The 16,357-nt window shown below is 39.5% G+C and overlaps 1 protein-coding gene across 1 annotated transcript in view; it reads left to right on the forward strand.

Annotated features, from left to right (window-relative positions):
- The window catches only part of XPO1 (exportin 1), an 88,712-nt gene extending 74,252 nt beyond the window's left edge, over nucleotides 1-14,460 (forward strand). The window contains exons 17-25 of the mRNA XM_050952030.1: nucleotides 1,489-1,623; nucleotides 2,375-2,558; nucleotides 4,159-4,265; nucleotides 4,715-4,909; nucleotides 9,962-10,130; nucleotides 11,897-12,031; nucleotides 12,137-12,296; nucleotides 12,380-12,476; nucleotides 13,425-14,460. Coding sequence (XP_050807987.1) covers nucleotides 1,489-1,623; nucleotides 2,375-2,558; nucleotides 4,159-4,265; nucleotides 4,715-4,909; nucleotides 9,962-10,130; nucleotides 11,897-12,031; nucleotides 12,137-12,296; nucleotides 12,380-12,476; nucleotides 13,425-13,571 — 1,329 coding nt within the window. The 3' untranslated portion in view covers nucleotides 13,572-14,460. The remainder of the gene's footprint in view (nucleotides 1-1,488; nucleotides 1,624-2,374; nucleotides 2,559-4,158; nucleotides 4,266-4,714; nucleotides 4,910-9,961; nucleotides 10,131-11,896; nucleotides 12,032-12,136; nucleotides 12,297-12,379; nucleotides 12,477-13,424) is intronic.
- The last annotated feature ends 1,897 nt before the right edge of the window (nucleotides 14,461-16,357 follow it).

Consider the following 16,357-nt stretch of genomic DNA (forward strand, 5'->3'; position numbering starts at 1 on the left):
CATAATCCCGTGGTACTAGAAGAATGCTTATGTCATTGTGTGGGGGTTTAATTAACATCCTTCAGCAGACTTCGTTCTTCCTCCTCTCCAGGAGATTAAGTGGGTTTAATAGGATCCCATTTATTTCTTTAACAAGAATTAAGTTCTGTTTGAATAATTTTTTGGGATAAACATTTTAACGTTTCCCACCTAATTGTTTTTATTTAATGGTTTTAACATGGCATAGAGTAGGATCCCACCAACAGCATGCAAATACTGAAATGTTCAAGAATACAGGTAAAACAAACAGTACATAATATGTCAAATGGGAACCATAGTTTGATAAAACTAGAGACAAACACAACTTAATGTATATGTTGTAGCAGTGATTCTTGCAACTTTCTCTGTGGGTAAAATTGCTTAGCATCTGGGGAAGATCTAGTTTAGGGAGTGGTGATAGCCACTCCTATAGTTGAAAGATATAATTAGCTTCCCATTGTAAGTGATTTTTTTTAATCACCCTCCAAATGTACCCTAAAAGAAATTGGAGGGAGACATGTACTAAAAAGTATCAGAGATGTAGCCGTGTTAGTCTGGATCTGTAAAAGCAGCAAAGAATCCTGTGGCACGTTACAGACTAACAGACGTTTTGGAGCATGAGCTTTCGTGGGTGAATACCCACTTCGTGAGATGCATGACGAAGTGGGTATTCACCCACGAAAGCTCATGCTCCAAAACGTCTGTTAGTCTGTAAGGTGCCACAGGATTCTTTGCTGCATGTACTAAAAAGGAATTAGGTGGCATGCATCTGAGCTCCCTGGTCTTGCAATGTGTGGCTCTGGGAGGGATGCAGAATAAGGATGGGGAAGACAGACTGATAAAATGTGAAAGTAAGATGAAGGCGGTACAAAGGAGTGGGGATATGGAAGGAGAGGAGGGAGGTAAATGGGGTGCATGGTGAAGGACTGAATAAAATACTTTTACCCATGTTAAGTGTTCTTTCTAAATAGTTTTTAAATGTGTCAAAATTTCAGTATTTGTTTCCCCATTCCCTCTCCATTTTTCCCTACAGTACACTACACTGTATAGCTTACTGAGTCAGTAGGACAGTTAGTTACCTTACTTTGATGGACCTCACAAGATTTGTTAAAACAGGCCTTCCTCCCTGCTGTACACCCTATACCCCAGTTTGATGTAAACCTTGTTATTTAAAAAAAAAAACTGGGAACCTGCACACACATCTGATGAAAGAATCTGAAGTTTGAAAGAGTTTTAGTGGAGTCCAGCAAACATCCAAAAATAGTCAGTTTTGATATTTGGTGTAAAGTGAGTGTTGGGAATATTCTCAGTTAAAACATACTTCCTGCTTCAACTCCTTGTGAACAACTTTTAAAAATTGTGTATGTACCACTAGAGATATAGGAATGGCTGCATAAAGAAGTGTTTTAACATTATGTCTTAACTCTGAAAACTTTTCTTCCTGTCTCACTTGTTTCTCGTTCAAATCAGGTGCATACATTCTATGAAGCTGTTGGATACATGATTGGGGCACAGACTGACCAAACTGTACAGGAGCATCTGATAGAAAAATACATGTTGCTACCTAATCAAGTGTGGGACAGCATAATTCAACAGGCAACAAAAGTAAGAGCACCATGGAAATGTTAACTTCTAAGTATTTTATGTTAAGAGAGACAAACATTCAGCAGGATATTTTAATAAGGTTTAATTTTGTGCTTGATCTGACATTGCATGGACTAATTCTGGAGGTACCTGGCCAAATATTGGGTAGTAGGATAATTGGCATGATAGTTAAAGTATTGTGAAAATGAGGGAGGGAAACAAAAAGGAAGTGGTTTTTACTGTAACACTACTCCAGGTGGGAGGGTTGTCTTCTCCTCCAGCTACTGCTAATAGTTAAGCACTAAAGAGCAATCCTCATTTTTGTGAAGGAAAGTAAGAGGCCTGTTTTTCTTATGCAGATCCCTGCTGTGACAAGAACAAGCTTTGTTCTCTACCTCTTATTCTGCCATTGGACCATTGTTTCTTCTCACTTTTTTTTACCCTCTCTTGTGTCTCAGCTCCCATTCCCCTGTCCTTATGTTCTTCCTTCTTTTGGGGTTATACTTGTACTGCTCCTCATGTTCATGATACTTCTCCAGAAAAGCAATATTGAAGTAATCCCAATTTCATCCCATTGTTGCTCTTGCCATCACTATGTGCATGAACCACAGCAGCAGTATAGGTGCTGTCTCCTGCAGTGAGATAGTCTTAACACATTGATAGGGTAAATGTTTGAAATGACTGACTGACTGAATTTTTATTTCATAAAAAATTACCAGAAGCTCAGTTTTGTTCAGTTAATGAGACTAACTTAATTACTATTCTTCAATAGAATGTTGATATTCTAAAGGATCCTGAAACAGTTAAACAGCTGGGTAGCATTCTGAAAACAAATGTAAGAGCATGTAAAGCAGTCGGACACCCCTTTGTGATACAGCTTGGAAGAATTTATTTAGATATGCTGAATGTGTACAAGTGCCTAAGTGAAAATATTTCTGCAGCTATTCAGGCTAATGGTAAGAATTTCCATGTTATTTCTAACAAAATGGAAATAATACCATCTACTCTTACTATCTTCTTTTAATCAATAAATGACCAAGTGCTTATTGTGTGAAATAGCTTACTTAACTTTATATTGGCCTTTCAGATTAATAAGAGATTTGTTGACCTTTATATTCAGGTAAACTTCTGTCGTCTCTTGATGGGAAAAGAGATGGTACTGTTAAACTATGAATAAGAAAAATTGTGGGGTTGTAAAATACAGTAAATATTTGTCTGTGGAAGTGAAAACTCATCCCATATTTTGTAATAAAACGCACACTTGAAAATGTGGCTTATTGTAGTTTCTTTAAATCAGAGCCAAGAATTCCCTTTTGATTCTTCAGTTATCCTATTTGAAAAGTGCTAATATGTTAAGCTAATATTTTGTTGCTACATAAGAGCCTTTTGTCTTCTGAATAAATGATCTGTACTGAAATTCAGGGCCTACACTTTATAAATCAAAAATTATTGCTGGAAAGAAATTAACAGTTGCATAGCGTTTCTGTCAAACAAAAATACAAATATTACATATAAGGTGCTTTCTCTCAACGGAGGTGGGTTGGCGAGGTTGGTTACAGTAGTTTGGGAACAGGCCTTGCTGTCCCCTTGGTGCGCCATAGGACGTTCTAATAGAGCGATTTAAAGGTTTTTCCATCTCTGCTGTACCAATCAGTGCTACCCATATGCTGGTATTTGGGATTGTACATATTCATTACATAATACAGGTAGAATTTGCAAGATGAATAGTGAGTAGAGTTGTAGTACTTGATGTTTATAGAGTTTCTGTACAATTGATCTCTGTGAAGCCTTCAATACCAGAGAGTATATCTTTGATTCTGTGCAGCTCCAAAGGCCAGCAGTTGTTCTTGCCAAGAAATGTGTAGTTATGAAGTTCAAAAGTTATTGCTAGGTACTTCTTGAAACTCTATCTGTAGGGGTGCAGTGCTGGATTTGCAACTACTGGGTAATCCCATAGTTTTGGATCACACCTGTCTCAGGACTTAACGTGGTTCTGACAAATGTCTGTAGGACTGTAAAGCAAGACCCACTCCAATTAATTGTAAATAGCGTGGAGGTCCTGCAAGCTCTGGACGGATGATACGGGGAGAGGGCAACTAACTGGCCAATCATGTTCATCTGCTCCTAAACAAAGTGTTTCATAGTATGTATAGGTTGAAATGTATAATGTAATAAAATCACAGCTGGAGGCTGTTTTGAGCATGTCTGCCTGCCATTGGTAGTATACTGTAGCAGATTAACAGTTATATTGCATGGTCATAATCCCTTTGACTTGCTCTTGTGACATCATATGCCATTGACAGGGCAAAAGGAAGGAGACCAAAATACTTGGGCCATTGAGTGTAAAGGAAGAGAGATTAGAACTGATGTAATATTTTCCCAGTGAGAGACTACTTGGTGCATAGGATAGGCATGTACGAAGAGCATGAGCTGCTAAATGAAGTGTAGGATTGACAACAACTTAGCGTAAAACTTCTGTGTAAAAAGTCAGTTTTGTATATTCAAATATCAACAAACTCTTTTCATTGAGTTGTAATAAAATTTAAAACTTTTCAGGTGAAATGGTTACGAAACAACCTCTGATTAGAAGTATGAGGACAGTAAAAAGGGAAACTCTAAAACTAATTTCTGGTTGGGTGAGCAGGTCCAACGATCCTCAGATGGTAAGTGGATTTTTAAAGTAACTAGCGATAGTCATAAATAAGACACTCTGGGATAAATCTACAATCTTTACAGCAGAACAAAAATATAATTAAAACTCGCTGCTTTTGTCATAGCAACTCATTTTCAGGAGATCTGAGTGAGATTTACATAATGAAGTGATATTGCAACAATTGTATGAGCTATAGCCGAGAGGATTTAATAGATTTAATAAATGGATCTACATGATCAGTGATTACTAGGGTAGAAATAATTCTGAAGGCGTCACTGCTGGTTACAGGAAAAATAATATGCGTGTACATATTTGGCAAGTTCCTTTTAAAAAATGCATTTAGGACATAATTTATTTGTAGATATCTAAAATAACTCGTACTCTGCTACAAAGCATTAATTATGCAGTTATTGTAGACAATCTTTTAGATATCTAACAGTGTTCTGCTTTCTTTACCAGGTAGCTGAAAACTTTGTTCCTCCTTTGTTGGATGCAGTTCTCATTGATTACCAGAGAAATGTTCCAGCTGCTAGAGAACCTGAAGTACTCAGTACAATGGCTATCATTGTAAATAAATTGGGGGGACACATTACTGCTGAAATACCTCAGATATTTGATGCTGTTTTTGAATGCACGTTAAATATGATCAATAAGGTAAGTGGTAATCTTTTGTGTTTGGGTACCTACAGTCTCCTAATACATCACATAAAACCAACCAAATAAGATATCCCAAGCAGAGAATCAGACATTCCACAAAGCCTACTGGGGAGTTGGCTATTGCTACTGATTATACAGATGTGACTGTGATAGGTGATATTATAGCATTTCCCCAAGTATAGGAGCCAAGGACTATATTCACAAAGAAACGTAGGATATGTCTCTACAGCAATGTAAACCTAGGGTTGGTAGGGCTTGCGTCAGCTGACCGGTGTCAGGAAACCCTGGGCTTCAGCATCTACATTGCATTTTAACCCTGAATTTTCTGACCTGTGCTTGAACCTAGGGCTCTGGTGCCCATGTTGCAGCACACAGACCCTATCCTGTAGTGCCTAGCACACCCACCACCCTGTGTCAAAATTCTAGCACTGGGAATGTGGTGCATTGTGGGAAAATGCTACTTCCCACCCTGTTTCCCAACTGTGGTGGTGCTATTGATGAGATTCAGGTGCCCATAAGGAGCACATGAGTACATGACCTACATAATAAGCTCCTTTGGTGTCTATCTCAATAGAATGACTGCAGTCTCAGAAGGCTTTATACTGAATTACCATCTAGTCTCCAGCTCTAGGTTGAGTCACAATGGCAGGAAAATGCCCGTGTGCACCTATTCTAACAATAATTAGGACATCAGTCTCCATGACTGTCAAACTATTAAAATGAAACTTTACAATTCTTAATTTTTAAATGGTATGTTCAGTTAAGGTGTTTTTGGTTGGTTAGTTTATTTTGAAATAAGAGAAAATGTAGCTTTCAGAGGAAAATCACACATGCACCCCATCCTGGCTGTTGCTCACTGTAGAGTGATGAAGTGCATCCACAGGAATTGGGGTGCAGTGTCCTCCAGCACCCTCCCAGGGATTCCTTATTCCTGCCCCTGCCACACTCTCTGGGAGACAGGGATAATGGATCCCTGGAAGGCTGGGGGAAGTTTTTTGGTCTGGCTCCCACTCACTGCCCTCATAGTGCATGCTGCCTGGGCACCAGGAGCAAGGGACAGAGAGCGGACTCAGACCAAGGGGCTGTCCTGCAGGGAGGGGCGGCAGCAGAGCTCCTGGCTCAACACAGCCAGGGGAGGGCTAAACCCCAACATCCTGGCAGCCAGAAGCTGCTTCCTGCCTGTCATCTTTGCTCCCAGCAAGCTCCACACAGCAGCAAGAAGGAGCCAGAGCAGGAACTGCCACCACTGAGAGAAGAGCAGGAACAGGAAACACGCTCAGCCAGGCAGTAATGGTGCAGCCACTGTGCTGGCTGTTTGCAGTGCTCCTACTCTGCCGCTGGGAACTCTGGGATACGTCTGGAGGACTTCTGGGAGCCGGGTAAAGCCAGGGCCATGTGCACACAGGAAAGTAATAGGCCTGGCCCCTAGGTTCTCCCTTCAGTCTTCCAAGGTCCTGGGATTCTAGGTTCAAGCCTTAGGTTAGCACTGTTGATGTGTGAGTGCAAGGGGGGAATTAGGTTAGAGCCTGGGTTCAAGCCCAGGCTTACATTGCTGCATAGACTTACCCTTAGGCATGATGCTGAGTGTCCTCATGCATCACTTTTAGGTGCCTAGAAAATCACTGGTATTCACAAAGCCTGAGTTAGGTGGCTTCGCTCCCTTTACAGTGAATGGGAGAGAGAGGCCCCTTAGAATGGGATTCACAAAAGCCAGGAGGCACCTCCTAAGGTAGCCAGTGGGAGGTGTTAAGCTGAGGGATATGTACTTAGCCTCGCCCCAGTTGGAGATAGATGCCTGGGTCCAGGCTGTGGTGAGGCACCTCCCTCTGCTTGGGATTCTCAGCTGCAGACCCTCTCTTGGTGTTAGGTGCCTGTGCTGTTTTTGTAAGCAGGAGGAGTGCCTCCCTCAATTTTTCTCACTTGAGATCTGGGAGATCCCCAGTTCAGGTTCTCCCACCACCATCTGAGGGGGAGAAGGGATTTGAACAGGCAGCTTCCACTTTTCAGATATATGCCATAGTGACTCAGCTCTAAGATATTCTGATGTGAATGCTCCCTCAGTCTCTCCTGTGAAGCTGTTCCTCCTGTGAGTGCTCTAACCACCAGTCTATAGAGTCATTCTTATACTTCTTCTCTCTTCAGCCCAATGGTGAAGCTGTTGCACTGTGCGTAAATATTGAAAAGAATCATTGGGCCAAAGAGAGCAAGCATGAGTGTCTATAGCAGGGGTCAAAACCTTTCAGAAGTGCTGCGCCGAGTCTCCATTTATTCACTCTAATTTAAGGTTTCACTTGCCAGTCATACATTTTAAAGTTTTCAGAAGGTCTCTTTCTATAAGTCTATAATGTATAACTAAACTATTGTTGTATGTAAAGTAAATAAAGTTTTAAAAATGTTTAAGAAGCTTCATCTAAAATTAAATTAAAATGCAGAGTCCCCTGGACTGGTGGCCAGGACCTGGGCAGTGTGAGTGCCACTGAAAATCAGCTTGCGTGCTGCATTTGGCACGAGTGCCATAGGTTGCCTACCCTTCGATCTATAGCCTGGTGATTAGAGTACTTGAGAGGAAGGGAGACCAAGGGAGTCCTAGGACCAGTTCTCCTGCTCCACAGTGGAACACCTGTCATCAAGAGAGACTAAAGAAGCCCCTATATTGGAATACCTTATTGCCTAGTGGCTAGATCACTCACTTAAGCTGCAATTCTTGTTCAAATCCCTTCTCCCTTCAGTGGGGGGAGAGAGTGGCTTGAACCAGTGGTCTCTCTGGTGAGTACCCTAACCAATGGGCTAAAAGTTATGAGGGCGGGTCTCCTCTCCTCTTCCCAACTGGCTGTTTTTATGCAAGCTCGCCTATAGGGATTCAATGTAGTAAGTTAGGGCTGAGCACGCTTATTGGATCGGGCCTCAGAGAGAAGCTAAGTTGAGGAACACTTTCTTTCTCCCAGTTTGTGCATTGCTCTGAGTCTTAGGCATCCAGACTTCTAGCATGAGGCTGTACAACACATGCTCAGGGGCAGAAACATAGACACCTAGGGAATATTTACTGCAATAATTCAAGTGCCAAATGATTTCAGGTGCCTGCAGGGTTCAGAGGCCATTAACTGGGGTTTTGTGAATCAGTGGGGCCTGATTCTGGGATTTAAGGGCATAAGTGCTTTTGTGAATCCAGCCCCAAATGTCAACACATTAGGGTTCTCATCTGACCTACATCTGAATAGTGTCTTGTGGACCACCTCCATCCTTTTTGAAATTATTTAACATTCCTGTAGCAATTGCAGCAAGTGCTTATGTGCTAAAGAAATTAGGAAAGTATTGATTTTATTTTAAGTCCCTAATGAGCTTACTTTTTTTTTTTTTAACATAATGTGGATTTACGCATCTCACTTTTAGCCTCCCAAGACTGAAATTTTTGATTAATGATCTGGCTTTTTGAAAGGGAACTTGCAATTAAGAGCTTATAAGTCTGTACAGCAGGAAGCTAGTAGGAGTCAGCCTTGTGACATTTTAGGTTCCTGTAGATCACAGTTGGGAACCACGGCATTAAACTTCCAGAGACTTCTAAATAAGAACTACTTGTTAGTCTTCCATTTTTGGAAGCTAAGAAAAACAACTTCTCCTTAGAGCAGTTATATGGTAAAATACCTTGTGTGATTAAATCCTTATGGTATAACCTATAGTGATATGTACATAATTTCATGACATTTAAAGTGTCAGAGTGAGAAACACTATTAGAAAGGTAGTATACAAAGTAAGAAATGGCCAGAAATAATTCCCAGAATAACAACACCAGAGTTAGTGCTGTTTCTGAGCCACACATCAGGTTACCTCTACTTTGTGGATTGTGATAAGACTTACGTTACTAATGAAAACTTCTTGTCAAAAGTAACTAAGGGTTTGATACTCATAGAACTGGAATATTGTCCCAGCTCTTCCTTCAGCTGTCAGGTGCATAAGACTCCAGTCATAATTTTGTAATGACTAGCCCTTGAATCTTTGTGAAAAGTGATACCCCATTGTGAGAAAATACAGTAATCCATTGTATGAGCCACAGATTGTTAACCTGCTCCTAGGAGTCTTGTTTATTTAGTAGCTTATAAATGCTAGAGAGCTTTTTTTCTAAGAGGAAAACATACTTTGGAGTCATGCTATCCTCAGACCTGTTTCTAGAATATTGCCTGAACATTTCTCTAATTTTTTTTAAATTATAATTGTGTTTGGAACAGTTTGTAAGAACATGATAAAGTCCTTTTATTCTCCTTTATGGTTTTCATACTTCTCTAAACATGCAGGAAAAGATTGTGTGGTTTGGAGTTAACAATTAGGCCTAAATGGCTGTCCCCTTTTTTCCACCCTTGCTATCCTGATAGGCAAAAAGAAGAAAAATTCAGGGAAACTTGTTTCATCTTGTGGGAGGAAGTGTGGGAGGGGTTACAGTTTTCAAACCCTGTAGAGCCTGAGCATCAATGTAATCAGGTTCCATCCATGCAGAATCCAGAGCACCTTGGAAAAGGATCTGATCCTCTCTACTCTGGTCTTCCCAATGGCATTTACCACTGGTTTCCTCCTGCACCCTTCCCCTTGTCTTCATGCATACTAGTGAACAGTGTAGCTTCCACCAGATTTGAAGGGAGCATGTTATGTAAAGTAACTGCCTTGTGGCTACACTAAACATAATCCTTTTCTGTGCTGCAAAGTGTCTGACTCTCTTGTCTTTTACTGTTGTGTACAAACTTAAGTGGTATGTGAATGGCTTGCAGAGTTCTTACACGTTAACTAGAAGAACTCTGGCTTGACTGATTCAATTTGATGATAATATGTTTTGATGAGTTAATCGGACTTTAAGTCAAAAAGCATTGCAGTGAGTCCATATACTGTCCTGAAATTTGTTAATATTTCCTTTTATAATAATTTTTTAAAAGGAAACAGGCTGTCCTGGATTGGAAAGCTGCTGTTCTTTCTGCTGTCAGACTTTTGTTATGATGATAGCTGGTGGTGTGTACTATAGCTGCTTAAGGAACTCGCAATTTCATTATGTATTTCTCTTTTTAGGACTTCGAAGAGTATCCTGAACATAGAACAAACTTTTTCTTACTACTCCAAGCAGTAAATTCTCATTGCTTTCCGGCATTCCTGGCCATTCCACCTGCACAGTTCAAACTTGTTTTGGATTCTATTATTTGGGCTTTCAAACACACAATGAGAAATGTTGCAGATACAGGTGAATAGAGTTTCTGTATTTTTAAACTTATAAACTTGAATATAGCCAGTTAATAGGTCTGAATTCTGTATTTTGAGGGAATATGTGATATGTAATCAACTTAGGGAAATATATATTGCTGTATTTTATCAATATTTTCCATTGGTCATTATTTTCACAGGCTTCTGCTGTCTGTCCAAGTGTATAAAGCTAGAATATTTGAATGCAAGTTGTGTCCTATAGCCAGGAGAGGGTACCTGTTGTTGCTCCCCTTGCTGGCTTCCTTTCCTTTCCTGTAGCTCAAAACCTCCCCACCCTTCAACGAGAAGGAAACCCCAATAGGAGGCATCCATACTGGGACTAGAAGGGAGTTCCTCAGAAAGGGGGAGATGCCTGGAGATGCTGGTGCAGGCCATCCGAGTATCTTCAAATACACTGGAAGACTAACAGACCTTAGACTTCCCCCCCATTTTAGGCAATGCAGCGTGTTGTATAGAGACAGAGGCTATGTCCGATGAGGTTATCTGTTTTTAAGTAAGTATCTAAGTATAGGATTGTTCTCCAAATTGTTGCCGAACAGTAGTGATGGAGGAGGCTTGGTGTTTGCCATTTTTGTTATGTTAATGATGGTGGTTGGTGGTAGAGCTGACTGGGAAACCAAATTTCAGTTCTGCAAACACTACTTAATTTTCAGAAATTTTATCATCATCCCAAATCGGAACGAAAAGCCAAAAACTTAGAAAAAATTTGCGGACCTGAATTCATATAATGTTTTGTTTTGGAAGAGCAAAATGTGGGGATTCCAAAATGAAATCTGCTGTCTGAGGTCCCCAGCTGTCTGTCTAGTCACTGCAGCAGAACCAGGGGCCCTGAAAAGTCATGGCTGCTGTGGATTGAAAATGACAGGAGTCTAGTCAATTTTTAGGGCAGCAGTGAACCTGACAAGAACTGTCATTTCCAGTCTTAGCTGCCATGGCTTCCAAGGTTCCTGGCTCCGCTGCAGCCTGCTATGTGGGGAGCCTGGATGCATCTAGGTCCTTGGTAGTCCAACTGACAGGGAGCCAGGGAGTGCCAGCTCAGAGTTCCAGGAGTTGAGGTTTCCAGCCCTTCTTCAACCTTATGGTGCACTAAAGGGCAGCTTGAGAATGCCAGCTGGGCCACAGCCCCCCTGGTGGTTTGCTGAGGAGCTTGGGAGCAAGGGATCCTATGGCTGCTCAACTCCCAGAGTCAGGAATCTGCCTGGCCCCAGAAGTCGAGAAGCCAGGGGGTCCCTGACTCCAGGAAAGTGCCTGGCAGGTTGCCCAAGAGCTGTGGACTCTAGAAGCCTCATCTCAGCAGACCATCAGATGGACTGTGGAGAAGCCAGGCGGGGAGACTGCAGGAAATCTGGATTTCTTTAAAAGTTTGACTAAATCTAACCATTTCTGCAAAACATTTAGATATCAGCAAATTCCAACAAAAATTTTCTTAGGCATTTCTAGTCAGCTTTACTTGACCTGCTTTTATATAAATATACACTATCACAGCAAAGGTATCACTTAAGTGGACGATTTTTGTTTGGTAAGGGCCTGAGGTGCTGATAATTAGTAATCGTAACAAATCCACAAAAATATGGTAGCTACTTGAAGAAATTCCTGGAAAATCTTTCAGTATTGATTCACATAGCTCTATCTAGGTCAGACTTCTATTTGCACAAATCTGAACTTCTTGATTCAATGCAATTTTTTCTGGAAAGGAAAGGTAATGTAAAAGATTTTGGTCATTTTCATCCTTTTGTTTTCTTTCAGGTCTTCAGATACTTTATACTCTATTACAAAACGTTGCGCAAGAAGAGGCAGCTGCTCAGAGTTTTTATCAGACTTATTTCTGTGACATTCTTCAGCATATTTTTTCTGTTGTAACAGACACTTCACATACTGCTGGTAAGAGTGTGCTTGAAGTTGAGGGAAACCGTACAGCAATCATTAAACAATAAAGGAATTTATTTTGAGTAACAAGTAATTTTCATTTCTGTTTTACATATGCAGGTTTGACAATGCATGCATCAATTCTTGCATACATGTTCAATTTAGTAGAAGAAGGAAAAATAAGTACACCTTTAAACCCTGGAAATCCACTGAGCAACCAGATGTTTATTCAGGAGTATGTTGCTAATCTTCTTAAATCTGCATTTCCTCATCTGCAAGAGTAAGTGTGCTGTGGCTGTTAAAAAAAAATCTTGAGCACGGTTCTTGTGTTTCCCATGTACTAACTGGTATTTTTACTCTTAGTGCACAGGTTAAGCTATTTGTAACAGGACTCTTCAGTTTAAATCAGGATATTCCTGCTTTCAAGGAACACCTTAGGGATTTCCTGGTCCAAATTAAGGTATGTCTGGAATGTTAGCGTAAATTTTAAATGACTGTTGAATGTGGTGTTCAAAACGGAAGAGGCTGATTCATCACTTATGAAAAGTCCATGCAACAAGTCATCGTGTTTTTTATAATTCACCATCTCAGAGTTGTAGTGCCACAGTCTTGACTATTGGCTACTTCAGTAAGGGTACAGAGAAATGCCTGTTGCCTTAGACTACTTAGACTGAGAGAATGGATTGCACCTTATGGATTTCTATGCAGCTGTGAATTTTTCCAAACTGGGAGATGTGTAGTAAGCCCATTTTTAAATAGAGGCCATATTGCAATCCTGGTTTTGGAATAGTTTCATAGTTTTAAGGCCAGAAGGGACGATTAGATCTTCTAGTCTGATCCTCCTGTATATCACAGGTTATTATATTTCACCCAGCTTCCCCTATATTTAACCCAGTAACTTGGGATAGCCTAAGCATTTCAGTCCTCAGGAGCCTAAACTTCTGTTTTTTGTATCTCCTAGAGTCAGGATTCCATTTTATTTCCTCTTAAAAAAGAAAAGAAAAGTTGGCATTCAGGAGATAATTAAAGGGAAGAATGTCCCTCAGTAAAGTATCTTAAATAGAATTACAATGTAGATTGAAGTTCCAACATTTTGATGTTCTAATGCCTACATTTCAATGGGACTCGAAAGACTGACCGCTCAAAACATGAGGCTAGTATCCCAGCAGCTAGTGAAAATGCAAATATCATGCAGGGTGTGACTACATTCCTTATAATGATTTAGGTTTAGTGGCAACAACTGTTGCATAAGAAGATTATTTTTTTTAAATTTTGGTTCTGACCGTCAAGTGTGAAATTGATTTTTCATATTTATATGTAAAATGTCTGGATTTTGGAAACTTCTTACTTTTTATTCTTGGATTTCAAAACACTTACACTGAACTAACTAAACTATTTATTTGTGTAGGAATTTGCAGGTGAAGACACATCAGATTTATTCCTGGAAGAAAGAGAAACAGCCCTTCGACAGGCTCAGGAGGAGAAACATAAGCTTCAGATGTCTGTACCTGGCATCCTTAATCCACATGAAATTCCTGAGGAAATGTGTGATTAAAATGCATAAAACCAGTTATGCAGTTTTCTTTCTGTACAGCTGCTTTGTTGTGGTAGAAGAAAACAGCACTTGGATATTGACCAAAATGATGCCAATTTGTAAATTAAAATGTCACCTAGTGGCCCTTTTTCTTATGTGTTTTTTGTATAAGAAATTTTCTGTGAAATATCCTCCCATTGTTTAAGCTTTTGTTTTGGTCATCTTTATTTAGATTTGCATGAAGTTGAGAATTAAGGCATTTTAAAAGAAAATACTTCATGCCCATTTTGTGGCTACGGGGAAAAGAGAGGTAAAACATACCTTGTTAAGTCTATTTCAGAATTACACATTTTTTCTGTGAGAGTACCAATTTTTAATGAGGGGATCATTTTCTTTCTAACCTGCCCTGCAGTCTAGAAGAAAAGATAATGAGTAAAACATACTGAGTTGATTGTTAAGCAGAGGAGTATAGTGCTGCATTACCTAAACAGTTAGCAGCTTTTGGACTGAATGGTAAGGCTAGGCTACATGTATTTGCAAGTAATATGACAAGTTTGCAGCAAGATCATGTGCATATCATCCCACTGTAAAGCAACTTCAAAAGAGTATGGGAACACAGTACAGTTAGTTATTTTTACACAGTTCTTTTGTTTTTGTGTGTGTGCTGTCGCTTTGTCGACAACAGCTTTTTGTTTTCCTCAATGAGGAGTGTTGCTCATTTGTGAGCCTTCATTAACTCGAAGTGAAATGGTTAAAATATTTATCCTGTTAGAATAGGCTGCATCTTTTTAACAACTCATAAAAAGAGAACTCTGGCTTTTGAGATGACTTATACTAATTTACATTGTTTACCATGCTGTAGTGCTTTAAGAACACTACCTAAAAGCAAAATAAAATTGGTTTACATTTATTTTCCTTCTTTTGGCTTATCTTTTATTGAATAAAAATGCAGTGATCACATTTGATGTTTGTATAGAAAAAAAGAATCCCATAAGAAGTAGATGAATATCAGGCTAGACAAATGCTCCTGTAACTTCAGTGACAAACTTTAACCTGCAAGAGCTCTTCAAGAAGAGCTTACACTTAACGTTTTTCAGTTCAGAAATTCAAAATGAGATGCCTGATTTTTGTGAATAGGCTAGCATCAGCAGGTCTGAACAATATTAAACTATTTTTCACCAATATTTGTAGTTTAATGCCTTTCAAAGGTATATGAAGTAGTGAGACCAAAGACTGACACTTTGATTTGACATCCTAGCTTCCTCTCTCTAGCATTTCTCCTTTGCCATCTAACAAAGGAGTATATGTCAGTACAGACTATTGATGTTTTGATTCTTGGAACAGCTTGCATTCCTCTGGTCTGCAGTCTTAGGACTGTCACAGTGATACTAAAATACAACATTCATGTGAAATTGTAAAGGAAATGAGGTTAGTTGATTTAGTGTGATCCTTTTTTATATAAAATTTGAATACTGTAGTTATTTTTTTGTATTGTGCATTTATTCTCAAATTAGATTAAAGTTCATTAGTCAGCAAGTTTCTACGTAAAACGTACTCAACCAAAATGTTTGTGGGTGTGGGCATTTTCCCCACAGTTGTGCTTAAGCACATCTCTCTGCTTGCTTGATTCCTTTGCCTAGTACTAATAAAGGCAGATCCATACCTGTCTGCAAAACATTTGGCAGCACAAATGCTGTCAACCTGAGCCTTTAATGCTGGAGGGGAGCGATACCAAGACCAGTCAGCATTCAGTGATTTTCAATCCTCTTGTGTCCTGGAACATGATATAACTTTGTTAGGTTGAGCCGTAAGACTCTCAGCTCCATAATGGCTGTAGTGCAGCTATTGCACTCCCCCTTTATGCGGACATTTCTTCAGAGAAGGGGCTACATTAATATCCATAATGAGTGTAATTTTGTCACCTACTAATTGAGCATATGCTGCAACAAGCAGATAAAATATTTCAGTTTCTAAATAGAAGTAATGATGTAGAGGAATCAAAGGTAAAGCTTATTTGAAATGGATAAGTTGAACTACTTGTACATACTCTGTTTTGAGTCAGTTGTAATTTAAGAGCGCTAGGCAGTGAGAGAACTCATTGAAGACCTATGTGCAGCAGAAGTCAAATAGACAAAATACAATCTATTAAAATGGAGAGTATTCAGGAAGTATTCTGTAAAGTGATTGTATCACATGAATGCCCCATTCTTCTGGTCAACAAAGAGCAGAAATAAGAAGGTTCATGAAACTAGATGGAGGTAAGAAGTGCCTTCTACATGAAATTTAAAAATAACTCAGCCTATTTAATGGAAAGAAAAATATAATACTTATAGAGAGGTTATGGAGAGAGGTAATCTTTCCATAATCTCTCTAGTTAAGGTTGAAACAACTCCCCCATTATAAAGCTGATTTCTCATACACACAGCTTGATTTATTTTTCTCAAGTTAAATTGATGTTTCTCAGACCATATCCTACCATGATAATTTTTATTTAAATTGGGGCTCAGCAAATAGCTATTTCATTATTTGAATTAACATTTTGGAGCAGCTGAAACATAAAAATGTTTTTGGATTCATTCTAACTTGGAGGTTCCTTTTAACCTAGAAAGCCTACAATAGTCTTACTCACTTTGTCTTCCTGAATATTGATGCCTTGCACTCTGCAGACTTAATGGATCTATGAAGATTCATGTCTGTTACCAAGTACATGGAACTCTGCATGCTGTAAAAAAATTGCACTTTGTCATGGTGTACTTATCCATGCAAGAAAACAAGTTCATGGAGGATAGGTCCGTCAATCGTTATTA

Source organism: Gopherus flavomarginatus, chromosome 4 (assembly GCF_025201925.1).
Source record: "Gopherus flavomarginatus isolate rGopFla2 chromosome 4, rGopFla2.mat.asm, whole genome shotgun sequence".
In the NCBI taxonomy this organism is placed as follows: Eukaryota; Metazoa; Chordata; order Testudines; family Testudinidae; genus Gopherus; species Gopherus flavomarginatus.